The sequence below is a fragment of the Physeter macrocephalus genome, chromosome 20, assembly GCF_002837175.3.
Source record: "Physeter macrocephalus isolate SW-GA chromosome 20, ASM283717v5, whole genome shotgun sequence".
In the NCBI taxonomy this organism is placed as follows: Eukaryota; Metazoa; Chordata; class Mammalia; order Artiodactyla; family Physeteridae; genus Physeter; species Physeter macrocephalus.
In genome coordinates, this window is record NC_041233.1 from 79,328,402 (window position 1) to 79,343,213 (window position 14,812).

Here is a 14,812-nt window from a genome sequence, read left to right on the forward strand (position 1 = left end):
GCGCGTCCGGAGCCTGTGCTCCGCAACGGGAGAGGCCACAACAGTGAGAGGCCCGCGTACCGCAAAAAAAAAAAAAAAAAAAAATAGAAATGATGACCCCATAGGTCAGATGTTACCCTCTGGATGTGGCCCTGGTAGTCTGCTAGCCTGACAGCTGGCTACTCCTTCTAGGGCTTCATTTAACTCAGGGCAGCCTCTCCAATGGGACACTTAAGCTTCTGCTGTGTCTTGCCATCTTCACTGTGTGGGAAGCCACCTTCCTAGAAATGGGTCATATTCCAAAAGCACGTTTGGAAGTTGTTATTTGGAACTTGAATATATTTTCCCCATTAAAACAGTGTGTTGAATAGTGATTAGGTTGTGAGGCCCACGCACAGAATCCTTCTTAACCCACATATCCCTGGAGAAGACGACTGTGAACTAGGACATTCTCAAGGTATTAAGTCACAGTAATTTCCCAGGGAGATGTGTCCCACCTCCTCACCTTTAAGCTCTTCGAATCTCACCAGACACAGGGTAACCCCCTCTTTGGGACCGAGGGGCACAGCACCCTGGTCTCGCCAGTGGCTGTTGCCAGGCAGCCAGGAAATTCCGATGTGATACAGCTCACTAAGCGCGAGGGGGACGCATCTTTTGTTGTTCATTTCACACCAGCCAACAGTGCCTCTTTTCTGGATGGTGGCGTGTCAGGTGTGTGCAAGATGGGGCTGCCCCAGTTGGCATCTGGCATTGAGTCCCAGATTCTCGTTTGAGGGAGTCATTTTTCTGAAACCGTGATTTGTTACTGCGAAGTTCCATTAGTTAGGGAAAAGTGGTGGCTGAATTATTCATCAAGGTTTGTATTAAACATCTCTGTTCTCAGCATTATGCTGGATGCTTTGGGAGATATAAAAAGAAGTAGGACATGTGGTTCCTCTCTTCCATCAGCTTACTATGTAATTAGAGAGAGAGAAGTCACGAGGCAGAGAATTATCACGAGCCAAACTGCGGTGGCTCCCTGGGAATGAGAGGGGACAGAGAGGGTGGGGGGGCTGAGCAAGCTCCCCCACCTCAAAGGTGTTTGTCCACTGCTAATTTGCCCAGCTGTATCTTTTCTCAAAAGTATAACACAGAGGTAAACCTCAGCCTCCCTCTAATCCAAAGTGCCACTAACTTTGCATGAATGGGATCCAGAGGATTAACTCACCTCCATTAAAATAACGCTGGTGGACTTCCCTCGTGGCGCAGTGGTTAAGACTCCATCTGCCAGTGCAGGGGACACGGGTTCAGTCCCTGGTCCGGGAAGATCCCACATGCCGCGGAGCAACTCAGCCCGTGCGCCACAACTATTGAGCCTGCGCTCTAGAGCCCGAGAGCCACAACTACTGAGCCCGCATGCCACAACTACTGAAGCCGCGTGCTTAGAGCCCATGCTCTGCAACAAGAGCAGCCACTGCAATGAGAAGCGTGCGCGCCGCAAGGATGAGTAGCCCCTGCTTGCTGCAACTAGAGAAAGCCCTTGCGCAGCAATGAAGACCCAGTGCAGCCAAAAATAAACACAAAACCAAAGATAAGCAGTACCTTGTAGCATTCGCAAAAGCTGTTTAAAAATAAAACAAACAATAGTCGAGATCACTGCTTATAACCCAAATGATACAACTGCTTATTTCTACAGTTAGATACATTCAATTTATCTAATTCTAGTTGCCATTTCATTTATGAAAATGTCATAAACAATCTAGTTCATATTAGTCAAAGCATAGGTAGTCATGGCAATTTAGGGGCTGATTTGCCTTAATTTGGCCTACAGAAGAAAACTGTCAGATAGTATGATTTTGATTCTAGGATATCAATAGTACAAAGACCACAGTAAAGGAATTTTCATCCTTTCTTTTAACATAAGGAGAATGCATTTATGTCCTCCAGTGTTATAACAAAAATGGAGCAGATAACACTATACAATCATAAACTGAGGACTGATTTCTCTTTAGCAGCAAAGTATTAGATTAAAAACACAGGTTTGGGGCTTCCCTGGTGGCGCAGTGGTTGCGCGTCCGCCTGCCGATGCAGGGGAACCGGGTTCGCGCCCCGGTCTGGGGGGGTATCCCGCGTGCCGCGGAGCGGCTGGGCCCGTGAGCCATGGCCGCTGAGCCTGCGCGTCCGGAGCCTGTGCTCCGCAACGGGAGAGGCCACGGCAGAGGGAGGCCCGCATACCACAGAAAAAACAAAACAAAACATAAAAAACATGTTAACCTTCATGATGAATGGCTAAAACGTTCATCTCTTTGATGGGTGGCTGCTGTTGGTCTTCCTGCCTGGCATCACACTAAGTGCTTTCTCCACGTCTTGCCGTTTAAGTCTTGCTCCAACCCTGTGACCCAGGCAACACTGTACCCATTGTTCAGATAGGAAAACTGAGGTGAAGGTACTTGTCCAAGGTCACATCTTGGTGGCGTGGCCCGGCTGGTGTTTGAGTCTACTCTGTACACATTCTAAAGACATTCGGATGCTGTCCCCTTCACATTTCCCTGTTTGTAACTCTTCCCTTCATCAGCTGTACCTGGGGGTAAGGTGATATAAATGAGAATGTGTGTTAGGTACTCATCACCTGTATGCCTTTTGTGTGGTTTGATCCTTGAATTATAACTGGTGTCTTGTGTTCACTGAAATTCTACCTCTTGCCAAAATTATATTTTTCTTTTCAGTATTAACTAGGTTTTTTTTTTTATGGAGATGGTTTCTGTAGCAGAAGTTCATTCCCGATGAGCATAAACAGTAAATTAGATGTGTTTTGCTAACTGTGTTTTTTCACGTAATGGGATATTAATATGACTTCAAATGAAAACATCCTTTCCTAGAGATGTTTTGGATTCTGTTTTCATGCCTTAAACAAAATCGTTTCTCAGCATTGTCTTCCACATTTAGTCTGCAAAAACCAATATGTTCAACTTGTGATTTTTCTATTAGAAAAGAAACGTACAAAAACTTTTGGAAGTGCCAGGGCTTGGTAAAGGTGGCAAGCTCAGTGAGGCAATGGTCTCCAGGGCCAGGGTTCCTGTCTTCTTTGGGGACTGTCCCCTTGCATTCTCAGTACTTGAATTTGTGTTGCTTATTTATTTTATATAATTTTATCTTAAAAAACTAAGAGTCGTATTCTCGAACAGGAGAAAACCCCTTGGCAGAAGCTGCCAGGACAGCACTGTGGGTTGGAAAGGCTGGTCCTTCTTCCATGCACTGATCTGCCTTCTTGTGGGTTCGAAAGGCCAGTCCCTCTTCTGTAGGCTCCCCAGATGCCTTTTGAAAGCTTCCACGTGGAAATCATTTCATGGTAAACGTAGTTGGAAATAATGAATCCAGTCACCCTGGGTGTCAAGGATGTTGCTAGAAAGTCATGAAATAATTACGTGGCGAACGTTTCCAAATAGGCTTGGTTCAGCTGTTCAAAAAATTACGTAGAGGACCTCACATGATGGGTGAACGAGGGAGACAGAGTCCTTGCTGTGAGGAACTGATGTTCGTTTACTGTTTCCAGTGGACCTGCTGGGGCTGCTGAAGTGGCGATCCAACACCAACCTGCTGCAGCAGAACCTGAGGCAGCTGATGAAGGTGGATGGTGGCGAAGTGGTGAAGGTAACGTGGCTCCCACGCTGGTTCTGGTTGTTTTGTTGTCCTTACGGACGTGAAGAGGTGTCGGCTCCACCTCCCAAGACGGTACAGGCACGCCTCCGAGACACTGTGGGTTTGGTTCCAGACCACCACAGGAACGCAAGTCACACGAATTATTTGGTTCCCCAGTGAGTATCAAAGTTACATTTACACTCTCCTGTAGTCTGCTGAGTATGCAGTAGCATCATGTGAAAAAAAATAGGTACAATGTAAACTAGATAGCCAACAAGGACCTCCTGCATAGCACAGGGGACCATAGTCAATATCTTGTCGTAACCTGTAATGGAAAAGGATCTGGCTTTCCGAGCTGGACCCCAGACAGGGGTCCCTACAGCATTGTTCTGGATTCCCATTGTAACTTAAAGGGAAACTTTCATAACGTCCAGAGCCCTTCATGTCCTGCAAATGACGGAGGAGGATGTCCTCAAATTCCTTGCAAGAGTTTTAGTTGTAAACAAAAATGACTAAATAAAATATTATTCACAATTTAAAAAAAAAAGAAAAGAATCTGAAAAAGAATAGATGTATATATACGTACAACTGAATCATTTTGCCGTACACCTGAAACTAACACAACATTGTACATCAGCTATACGTCAATTAAAAAAACCAAACAAACAAAAAAAACCAACCAGAAAACAAACAAGGGACTTCCCTGGCGGTCCAGTGATTAGGACTGTGCTTCCACTGCAGGGGGCACGGGTTCTGGTCGGGGAACCCAGGTCCTACATGCCTCGCAGTGAGTGGGGAAAAAAAGAAAAGAAAAAAGTTTAAACAAAAGAAACAAAAACCCCTCAAAATTAAAAAACCATTTCCATTAAAAAACCAATTAAAAAATACTTTATTGCTAAAAAACGCTAAACCATCACCTGAGCCTTCAGTGAGTGATAATCTACAGTCACATCAGAGATCACTGATCGCAGATCACCATCACAAACATCATAATAATGAAGTTGGAAATATTGCAAGAATTATCAAAATGTGACACGAAGACACAAAGTAAGCAAATGCTGTTGGAAAAACGGCTCCAAGAGACGTGCTGGACCCAGGGTTGCCGCAAATCTTTGATTGGTAAAAACCACAATATCTGCCAAGTGCAATAAAACGAGGTCTGCCTGGTCATAAGCCTTTTAACAATTAGTGTCTTCGGGATGTTGACGTACGCCTCTAAGACGACAGAATCCTTCTTGGACTCTGGCCCGGGGAGCGCGGCCTGGCTTCACTGTGATGGAAACAGGCTTGGGAATCAACCAAGTCTAGGGTTCTGCTTCCTCTTCCAGCGGGGCCTCACTGTGTGGCTGACACAGGTTAAATCACATCTTTAAACCTTGCTTTCCCCTGCTGTAAAATGGACATAAGCAGAGTGCCTTGTTCAGAGGGTCCCTGTGGAGGTTAAAGGAGGTCCTGGCCCCCGGGAGGTGGTCTGGTAGTATCGGGGTTTATCAGTATCACTGTCACGACCGTCCCCGTGATTGTTAACCCTGGCTCTCGACTCACCTCGGAGCCCTGTCGTTGGTGCGGAGAGCTTCGTGGAGAGTCACGAAGATCACAGCGCTCAGTCTTGTCTTGGCCGTTTTCCTCCCGTGTGGTCTCGGATTGATTTCCTACCCTCACGCAGAGCAGGCCCTGGAGCAGTGCTAGGTGTCCTCTTGAATCTTCATCTACGAGAGGACAGTCCCTTGGAGCGCTCAGATTTGGTAATCGTTGGTGGTTCCAGTATTTTCTTCCGTAAAAGGCTCTCCTTGCCACTCGTGTGCCCAGTGACTTCTCCTTGTATGTAAGGAAATGCATTTCCGTGGCCACTGGGCTCCACCTTGGCTGGCGTGCAACCAGCTGGGCCACCACTCGTGGCTGCCGGAGAGCAAGGTCCCCACGGCCAGGTCCGTGTCGCTGCCTCCGTTCTTTATGCTCCGTGAGAGGTGCTTGCGGAGGGAGACGACCTTATCTCTGTGAAAATTAATTACTTAAAATGGCCTTAATTAAGCAGCAATGTGGTTAACTTCAGTAGAAATTAATTTGGTGGCACCGCTCTCCTAAATTCATTGTGTAACCGTTCAGACATATCCTCACTAATCTTCAAATTTTAATCACCTTTTCCTGGCCCTTTTTCTACTGGCTTGAACAATGTTAACTGAATCTTAAACTTCCCTGGGTTTTATGAATTCCCTAAATTCAAATGAAAACTGGGTGAATAAGTTAACGTCACTTTAAAAGACCCACAGTTAATGAAATTGTGTCCTCTTTCATTTTTCGGTCCCTGTATCACATCAGGAATTGTATTTATGTTGAACTATTGACACACTGACCAGGGAAATTCTAGAACCATCTGGTTTTATTGCCCCCCTCGGTTCCTCTTTTCTAATCTATTATCACATCCTGTTGTTTGTCCCTGGAGGTGGTTTTCACCTCTCTCCCTCTCTTTCCTGTGTTCACTGGTACCGCCTAGGGTTGGATGACCTGTTCGGCCCTTATTTGTTTTGCCTGTTTATTCCTTCCCATTGACAGCGTATCCTAATACCCTGTAGGCCTGGAGCAGGGAATAGACTCGTCTCAGGCCACCAGGCTGTTAACAGAGCCAGCAACAGAGGGAATCCCAGCCTGCAGGGGGCTGCTTTCATTCTGTTGAAGGACACTGATAGACTGTGGGTTTTGTTCCATTTATTCAAGACCTCCCTTCTGTGTCTTTATAACTTTTAGTGGAAAGATGACATTGCTTGATAGACTGAGCAAAGTCTTTGCTTGTTTAGTAAAAGTGACATTGCTTGAGAAAAGTAGTTGCTCATTTAGTAAAAAGTATAGTTTCCCATTTTAGTGGGAAATGAAAATGGTGGTTGTGCTCTTCCAGTGGATGGTCTTGGAGAGGGGGTGGGCGTCAAAAGAAGTCTTTCATGGCCTTGTGTGAGGGACTGCCTTCGGGACACTCGTGTCCCTGCACTGCTGCAGCTCTACGGCCAGGTACACAAGGCCCCCGCTGTCTGCTGTCCTGTTTCTGTGTCATTTGTCTGGTTGGGGCTGGTAGACCTCTTTCCATGAACTGTGACAAGCCAGGGCTTGGCACTGGACACTGGTGTGTCTGTTGGCAGTAACATTGGGCTGTTAGCAGATGGTGGCGTCAAGTGTTGACCTTTGCAAAGCTTTTACAATCTGAAATGATGGGAGATGATACAAAAGTAACGAGAGGTGATGCAGGCTTAAACAATTACGGGGTGGACTGAGCCCCTGATGTCCAGACCAGAATGCCTCCTGGTCCGGCTGGTTTCATTCCCGTGTCATTTATATGTGACGCTTCTTGGCACAGACTAGGTGGAAGGTGGCACAGTGGAATAGAATGAGGATTGTATGCCTGACGCGTCTCAGATCACTTCCTAGGTCTGGGAACACGTCCTCCCTCAGGAAGAAGAGCTGTGGGGTGCTGGGTTTGCAAGGTTCCACGGCTCACGGCAGGTGGGGAGTGAGCACTGGTTGGGGAGCAGATCTCTGTTTAGTTTCTCTGTCTGCGGGTCGAACCGTTTGAGGTCCTCTTCTGGGGACATGAAGGCCCCTGAGGTTCTGTGCATGGGCTGAGCCGCCCCTGGTCTAGGGATCTCACTCAGTTACACCTTTGTCCCGGCTGTGGGCCTGTCTCACTTACCCCTTTTGTTTTTAATAACCACTTGATTGAGATGTAATTCACATACCCGAAAACACCTTTTCGTTTGTACAATTCAGTGGTTTTCAGTATATTCACAGAATTGTGCAACTGTCCACACTATCTCATTTCAGAACAGTTCCATCACCGGAAAGAGAAACCTCATACCTGTTGGCCATCACTTCCACTCTCCCTGCAACTGGCTTTCTCTATGGATTTGACTATCCCGGATATTTTATGTAAATTGAATCAGACAATATATGACCTTTTTTGATTGGCTTTCTTTTTTTTTTTTTTTTTTTTTTTTTTTTGTGGTACGTGGGCCTCTCGCTGTTGTGGCCTCTCCCGTTGCGGAGCACAGGCTCCGGACGCGCAGGCTCAGCGGCCACGGTTCACGGGCCCAGCCGCTCCGCGGCATGTGGGATCTTCCCGGACCGGGGCACGAACCCGTGTCCCCTGCATCGGCAGGCGGATTCTCAACCACTGCGCCACCAGGCAAGCCCGATTGGCTTTCTTTTGCTTAGTGTAATGCTTTCAAGGCATGTGGTGGCATGTATCAGAACTTCATTCCTTTCTATGGCAGAGTAATAAATATTCCATTGTATGGATATGCCACAGTTTGTGTGTCCGTTCATCAGCTGATGGACACATTTTGACAATGATGAATAAAGCTGCTATGCATATGTGTGTACAAGTTTTTGTGTGGATGTTTGTTTTCCATTCTTTCGGTTACATACCCAGGAATGAAATGTTTGTGTTTCATGGTAAATCTACGTACGTTTAACCCATCGAGGGATTGTCGGTCTGTTTTCCAAAGCCATTGCGTCATTTTACGTTTCTACCAGCACTGTATAAGGGCTCTAATTTCTCTCCGTCCTTTCCCACACTTAACTATTGTACATCGTTTTGATGACGGTCACCTCAGTCTGGGTGAAGCGATATCTCATTGTGATTTCGACGTACTGATCCCCGTGACTGAAGATGATATAGCCACACTTCATTCCCTTTTGTGGTCAGTAGTCCTTGTGTGTCATATTCTGCCCAGTCTTGAGCTACCCCATAAACAGGGAACTCACTACTTCCAACGTAGTCTTTTTTAGTTCATCTTACACTTCTTTCAGGGGAGAATGGGGTCAGGGTTCAAAGCCAGGTTCTAGTGTGACATAACTTTGAAGTCTCCTAATTTTTTCTAAATTAAATTCATAATGTTTTGTCATTCTATGCTGTAATATTTATTTGGTGAATTATAGTAGGCATAAAAAGAATTTCTACGTTACTGTTGAATAAATTAAGCTCATGGCTCTCTGCTCTGTACCCCTCTTCTGTCCTTGGGCATCTGTGTCTATAGAAGATCCTTTATTATACTAGAAATTTGTCCCTGTATGGCTTCTGCCCAGTTGCTAGCTCAGGTCCCACACTCAAGAGTGTACCGAGTGAGTCAGACTCCGTCTTCCCAGGGTTGCTGTTGAGCTCTTTGTCCTGATGAAAATCGGGAGAAGGGTTGGAGAGGTCTCATGGGTGGGTGGGTGGTGGACTATAGGGCATCTCCCTGCTGCCCATCCTCTGCTTGACTCTGGGTGCCATGTCTTTGTTCTGAATTCACCCATCGCAGATTTTTGTCTTGTGAATCTAATGGCTGACAAAAATCCCCAAAGTCTGTAGCTTGGTAGGTGCCATTTGGGAAAGGTGGGTGTTTACAGTATCACCAAGGATGATAGTTGTTCTAGGCTGGGGAGAGTGGGGTGAATTTACCTCGTCTGCTGACCTTTTGTGTCTCTCTAGTTCCTCCAGGACACCTTGGATGCCCTCTTCAACATCATGATGGAGAATTCGGAGAGCGAGACCTTTGATACATTAGTGTTTGATGCTCTGGTAAGAGGCCTCGACTTTGCATCTGCTCAGCTATTACGGGACACTTTCATGTTGCGGCCTTTGAAGCTGGGGCGGGATCCATCACAGTAACCCTGAAAGCGCTTTCAGTTGTAAACCCAATCAAAGCAGATGAATTGAGATGTAGAAAGTTTCTTCCACTGTAACACTGTAGTTAGGCAAATGTAAATTGTAGGGGAAGGAGTACAGTAGCTGACCAACCTGTGTCCGAAAGTGTTATAGCTCATTGACTCACACAGAAGTGCAAGTGATTCAGCTGAAGATTCCAAAATGGTTTGCATTTCTTTTGCTAATGAAAATATTAATTTAACAGGTATTTATCATTGGACTAATTGCTGATAGAAAATTTCAGCATTTTAATCCTGTTTTGGAAACCTACATTAAGAAACACTTTAGTGCGACATTAGCCTACACGTAAGTTCTTTTTTGTTGTTTTAAAACCAGTACTTCTTTTTGTATATTTTTGTAAGAGTCTTTTCCATATACTTTTGCCTGTGATTCTACGTTTCCCTTCCCCAACTGTGAATTTACTGGGATCATTTTTATTACTGTTTCTCTCTTAACAGACCTAAAAATCTTGTTGAAAGAGATAGGTGATATATTATGAGATTCCGGAATAAGTTCTTGTTCTTCTCCACACCTTTTGTTTGTCTTTGAAATGTTCAGTTTGTGTTTGATGAAATGGATACGTGAATGCAGAGTGCCCGCTGCACTGCAGCTTCCTGACAACTGTTCGATGAATGAATAAATGGTTGTGGTCCTGTATTGAGGTTATTGGTTATTTAGTGTGAATAAAATTCAGTTTTGTACCTTTCAATCTATCTTTTTGCTCTTTATTTATTTATTATCATTTTTAAGGTTGCAGGTGATTTGTTTATTTTTGTCCTGCTGGACAAAGCTGGATAAAATTGGTTTTTTCGGGAATTCCCTGGCAGTCCAGTGGTTAGGACTCGGTGTTTTCACTGCCATGGCCCGAGTTCAATCCCTGGTTGGGGAGCTAAGATCCCACAAGCCGCACAGCACGGCCAAAAAAAAAAAAAAAAAAGATCTAAAAAAAATTATTTTTTCTTTTAAATTGGTTGGTTAGTGATGTTCAGAGAGCCAGAATGTTAATGTTGTCCAGATAAAACATCTGCAGGTTTGACAATTGTTTTTAGACTTCATCTGGATGTTGGCTTTTAATACTCTTGCATTTCTTTCTTTTTTTATTATTTCTTTAAATTTAATTTTTTTTATTGAAGTATAGTTGATTTACAACGTTGTGTTAGTTTCAGGTGTACGGCAAAGTGATTCACTTATACATATATAAATATGTGTGTTTGTAATATATATATATATATACACATATATATATATTGTTTTCAGATTCTTTTTGCCTTTTAAAGAGTGCCTTTCCTTTTGTTCCAGAAGCTTTGGCTCTAACTAACTAGGATTCTTACTACTCACCCAGCTGCTCTCCACCTGCCCTACATCCCCCATGGGCCCCTGTTGGGTCTACTAGACACCAAGGGGAAAGTGTGAAGCCTGGCATTGATGCCACAGCCCTGGGACCTGGCCACCTGGGCTTATGTTACCACTCTGTCACTTTCAAGCTTAAGTTGCTTAAACTCTGTGAGCTTCAGCCTTCTCATCTGTACAACAGCACGGTTGTAGTTTTTCTTGAGAATTTGAATGAATTATTACATGTCAGGTATTTGGAATAATCCCTGGCACTCAGAAAGCACCAAGCAGTAGTTAGGTTTTGTTATTATTAGAATTATTAGGGCGAGTTCCTCATTCTCTCACGATGGCATTTATTGGCATTTATTCAGACTTTTTATCGTGTGAGTTGCAGTGAAAAAGAAGAAAGGTTTAATTTCTTTAAGAACGTTCAACTTAGAATCATTAGAATCATTAGAAATGATTCTCTTTTAGGGCCAGGAAGTTGAGTCAAAGCTCCCATCTGTGTCTTGACCATACTTCGGTCAGAACCTGTTGTCCTTGGCTGTGGGAGCTCAAGGTCAGCAGTCCTGTCCCTGATTCTTGGATTCTTCCCTGTCTGCTTGAGTGCATGTTTATTGCAGGGCAGTGGGTGGAGCCCCCAGTGGGCGGGGAGCAGCGATGTCCTCACCACACAGGGGCAAGCTGTGACAAGCTTTGTGCTTGCTGACTAAGAAGCATTTGTTTAAAACATTCTGTTCTCTCAGTGGAGAAGCCCAGTTTGTCACACTTTGGACAGTTCCCTGCAGACCGTGGGAGGGCTGATCATGTGACACCATCTCGCAGTAGCAACCAGAGGGAGCCCAGGGTTTATGGGCGCGGCCTGCATGCTGCTCTGGGTGCCATGTGACCGCCATATGTGTCACTTTTGCCATTCTCCTTTATTGAAAGGGGGCCAAACAGCTTTGCTCAGATAAGATTTTGCACTTTCATTTCAGAAAATCGGAACAGTGGTAAGGTCACCGTGCTGCATTCCAGGTCCTCTAGCTGGCGTCCCCCTGCCTGTGACTTTGGGGAGAACGGTGCCCTTATTCTCAAAGGTGGAGAACGAACATTGGGGAGCTCTGGGCAAGTTACTCAGTGGGAGACACAAAAAGTACCATTTTATTGTTAAGTTATGATGGGACGGAGTTGAGAATCGGTATCCTCTCATTCAGTCTGTCCTCTGCCCAAAAGGAAATTTTAATTTCGGAAAATAAGTATTCTCGTCATGTTTTCGTAAACCGGCAACCCCAAGTGGTTCTTCAGCCATTGGAATCTGAGTGTTCTTGCCTTGAAATACCAGAGGAGATAATTGTGGTTCACGCAGTTCTAACCCAATCATGGAAGGTTGTGTCTGCACTAATGAAGTACTTTCAGCCTTCTCTGGCCCAGGGGACATTCGGGTCCTAAGTGTCATCACAGCCAGTCTCTCCTCCGCCTCTTCTAGGAGCCTTGGTTAGGTTAGAGTCTGGTCCAGGTAGTTTCTTTATGTCTTTCCTTAGATAAATGTTAAGATCTGTAGCCTTTCTTCGCATAGAACTCCAAGAGAAGAAATTAAAGATGACTGGAGGCGATGGGCATTACTTCTTAGCCCTCTGACTCTCGCAGAGCAGGAGCTCCCCTGCGTGGGCAGAGTTCACGGAACAGAGTGACCGGCTCTGGTCCGAGTGAGGAGGGAGGGAGGTGTCAGCTCCGGGGACGGTTCTTCCAGAAGACCAGCAGGACGGGCTCCTTCTGTCCACAGAGCTGCCTTGCCCGGAGCTGGGTCAGACCTTCCTGCCACTGATCCGATGGGCCGTTTGGTCCGCCCCTCTGAGCTGGTGCCGAGGAATTTGGTCCTTTGCAGTTACAAGTGGCATGGCTGGCGTGGATTCGGGCCTTTTGACTTCCAGATTTATTTTCTGGTTCTGGGTCATTCTCTTTGCGAATCATTCCTTCTTTTTATTCTTTTCTTTGATTAATCTGTTGGAAGGATTTCCAAAATGTATTTCTCTGGAATGTATATTTCTTGGGAATGTTAATAAGGTTTAAGAGTAAAAAGGTGTGTGGTCCAGTCAGTTTGGGAAAATAAGTTAAACCGAGTGAAACAGGTTTTATGCCAGGACTTGAGATGTCCTCCTGTGCCTCAGGAACCGTCAGGAGACACGTATGGGACAATACCTTTCTCGACATCGGGGCCACGGGAGCCTGTGGGAAGGGGATCTCTCTGGCTTCGCTTCTTCAGGACATACTGGCAGGAAGGCGTCTATGGTAGTCTCTCATTTCTTGAGTTCTGCAGCCTTATCAGTGTTAGAAATGACTTCGTATCCACTCAGTCACCCAAAAGCCTTTTTATTGTGATTTATCAGTAGAATTGTTACTCTTAGAACTGTTGCGAGGTCATCCAGAATCCAAGTTACAGTTGCTCTTATGAGTGGCTTGTAATAATCTCGAATAACAAGCTAGTGCACGCTGGCTGCAGCTTAACGGGAAATGCTGTGAGTACCCTGACAGGTTATTTTTATGACTGTGACGGATATTTAAAAGCCACGGGGAAGTTCTGTTGATTCCATAAAAAGTTGGGGAGTGGAGAAGTTTGGTTTAGGGAGTAGTCTTGTTGGTTTTGTCGTCATACAGCTTTTACATATGCTGCTAGTTTTTGGAGAGTTACAGCGTAGCCCAGTACACTAAAAGCTGATAGTATATTGCAGTTAATTTAATTCTTCTTTTATGATTTAGGAAGCATAGCTTGAGGGTCATCCTTGTGAACAGTGAACAGTGATTATTAGTTTATGGGCCAGTGGTGGTAGAAAATATAGAGGTTTGGACAGAATCGAAAACTGATTATTACCATCGCTGCCTCTATCATTTGAAAATACCATATGCTCAATGAAAAAAAAATGAGCATTATGAAAATAGCTATGTCTGTAAAAATCCCTTTGATTTTTGTTATTTAGCATTGGGAAAGCTAGTTTACCTACCTAATCCTGGGCTTCTCCATCTGTAAATTAGGGATAAAGCTCATCACTTGCCTTATAGTGTTGCTGTGAAGAATAAATTATATAATACATTTAAATGCTTACAAAAACATTTAAAACTTAGAAAGTTCTTGTTAAGTGCTCAGATCTCGCTCCTCTGAGAGTTATTACATGGGTCGCTTTTACTCTGCTTGAAATACATTTCACAAGTATGCATATACTGATAAGTGTGTACCCAAATAAAAAGAACCCACTTGTGTATTTTTGTCCCAGTTAAGAACTGAGATCTTGTAATCTTCTGAACTTGTTAACTTGTGTTTCCGTTATGAACAGGAAGCTGACGAAAGTTTTAAGGAGCTATGTGGACAATGCCGAGAAGCCAGGAATCAGCGACCAGCTGTATAAAGCCATGAAAGCTTTAGAGTACATCTTCAAGTTCATCGTGCGCTCCCGGATCCTGTTCAATCAGTGCGTGTCACCGTGCTGGCTCTCCAGTGCACTTGTAGGAAATCCTTTCCTTGCTTCCCTTTCCTTCTCCATTCCCCTTCCTCTTGCTTCTTCTTCCCCTTCCTCCCGCCTTTCTCCTTCCTTTCCCTGCTGTCTGGCAGGACACAGCAGTACCAGGTAAGAGTCCTGGGCTGCGTTTGCCCACCCTCACTGTAACTGGCCCCGCATGTAGTGGAAGGCAAGCACGAGTTTGAGTCTTGAGCCCTGAGTCTGAAATGTGTGCCTGTGAGTCAAACGTCGTCTCCTGAAAGCGTTGATAATTCTTCAGAGGTAGTGCAGACTCTGAACACCAAGGGTTCTGAAGTTCTTTTCAGTGTATCTTATAGAGAAAAAAGCCCTTGAAAAACAAAATGAAAACAAACAAGCAACAACAGCAAAAAGCCAAAACCAAGTTGAGCTCCCTCACTTGGGAAGACTGTGGGGCTTCCTCCCTCTTTCCGTCAACTAGAATCATGTTTCGTTCCTAGAGAGAGATTCCCACATACAAGATTGCCGTGCAAGTGGACACTCAGCGTTGTAACCTAGTGATGTGTTTCATACGCTATCGAGGTGAATTTATGAGTGGTGTTTGAACTTTAAAGTGGATTGGGATATTCCCAATCCTCTTTTTTTGTTTTTTTTTTTTTTTTTTTTTGCGGTACGCGGGCGCCTCACTGTTGTGGCCTCTCCCGTTGCGGAGCACAGGCTCCAGACGCACAGGCCCAGCGGCCGTGGCTCAAGGGTG

At 45.0% G+C, this 14,812-nt stretch overlaps 1 protein-coding gene across 1 annotated transcript in view; it reads left to right on the forward strand.

The window, feature by feature from the left end:
- Positions 1 to 14,812, forward strand: part of DOCK1 (dedicator of cytokinesis 1) — a 495,771-nt gene that overhangs the window by 114,643 nt on the left and 366,316 nt on the right. The window contains exons 19-22 of the mRNA XM_055081438.1: positions 3,512 to 3,609; positions 9,056 to 9,145; positions 9,477 to 9,577; positions 13,915 to 14,049. Coding sequence (XP_054937413.1) covers positions 3,512 to 3,609; positions 9,056 to 9,145; positions 9,477 to 9,577; positions 13,915 to 14,049 — 424 coding nt within the window. The remainder of the gene's footprint in view (positions 1 to 3,511; positions 3,610 to 9,055; positions 9,146 to 9,476; positions 9,578 to 13,914; positions 14,050 to 14,812) is intronic.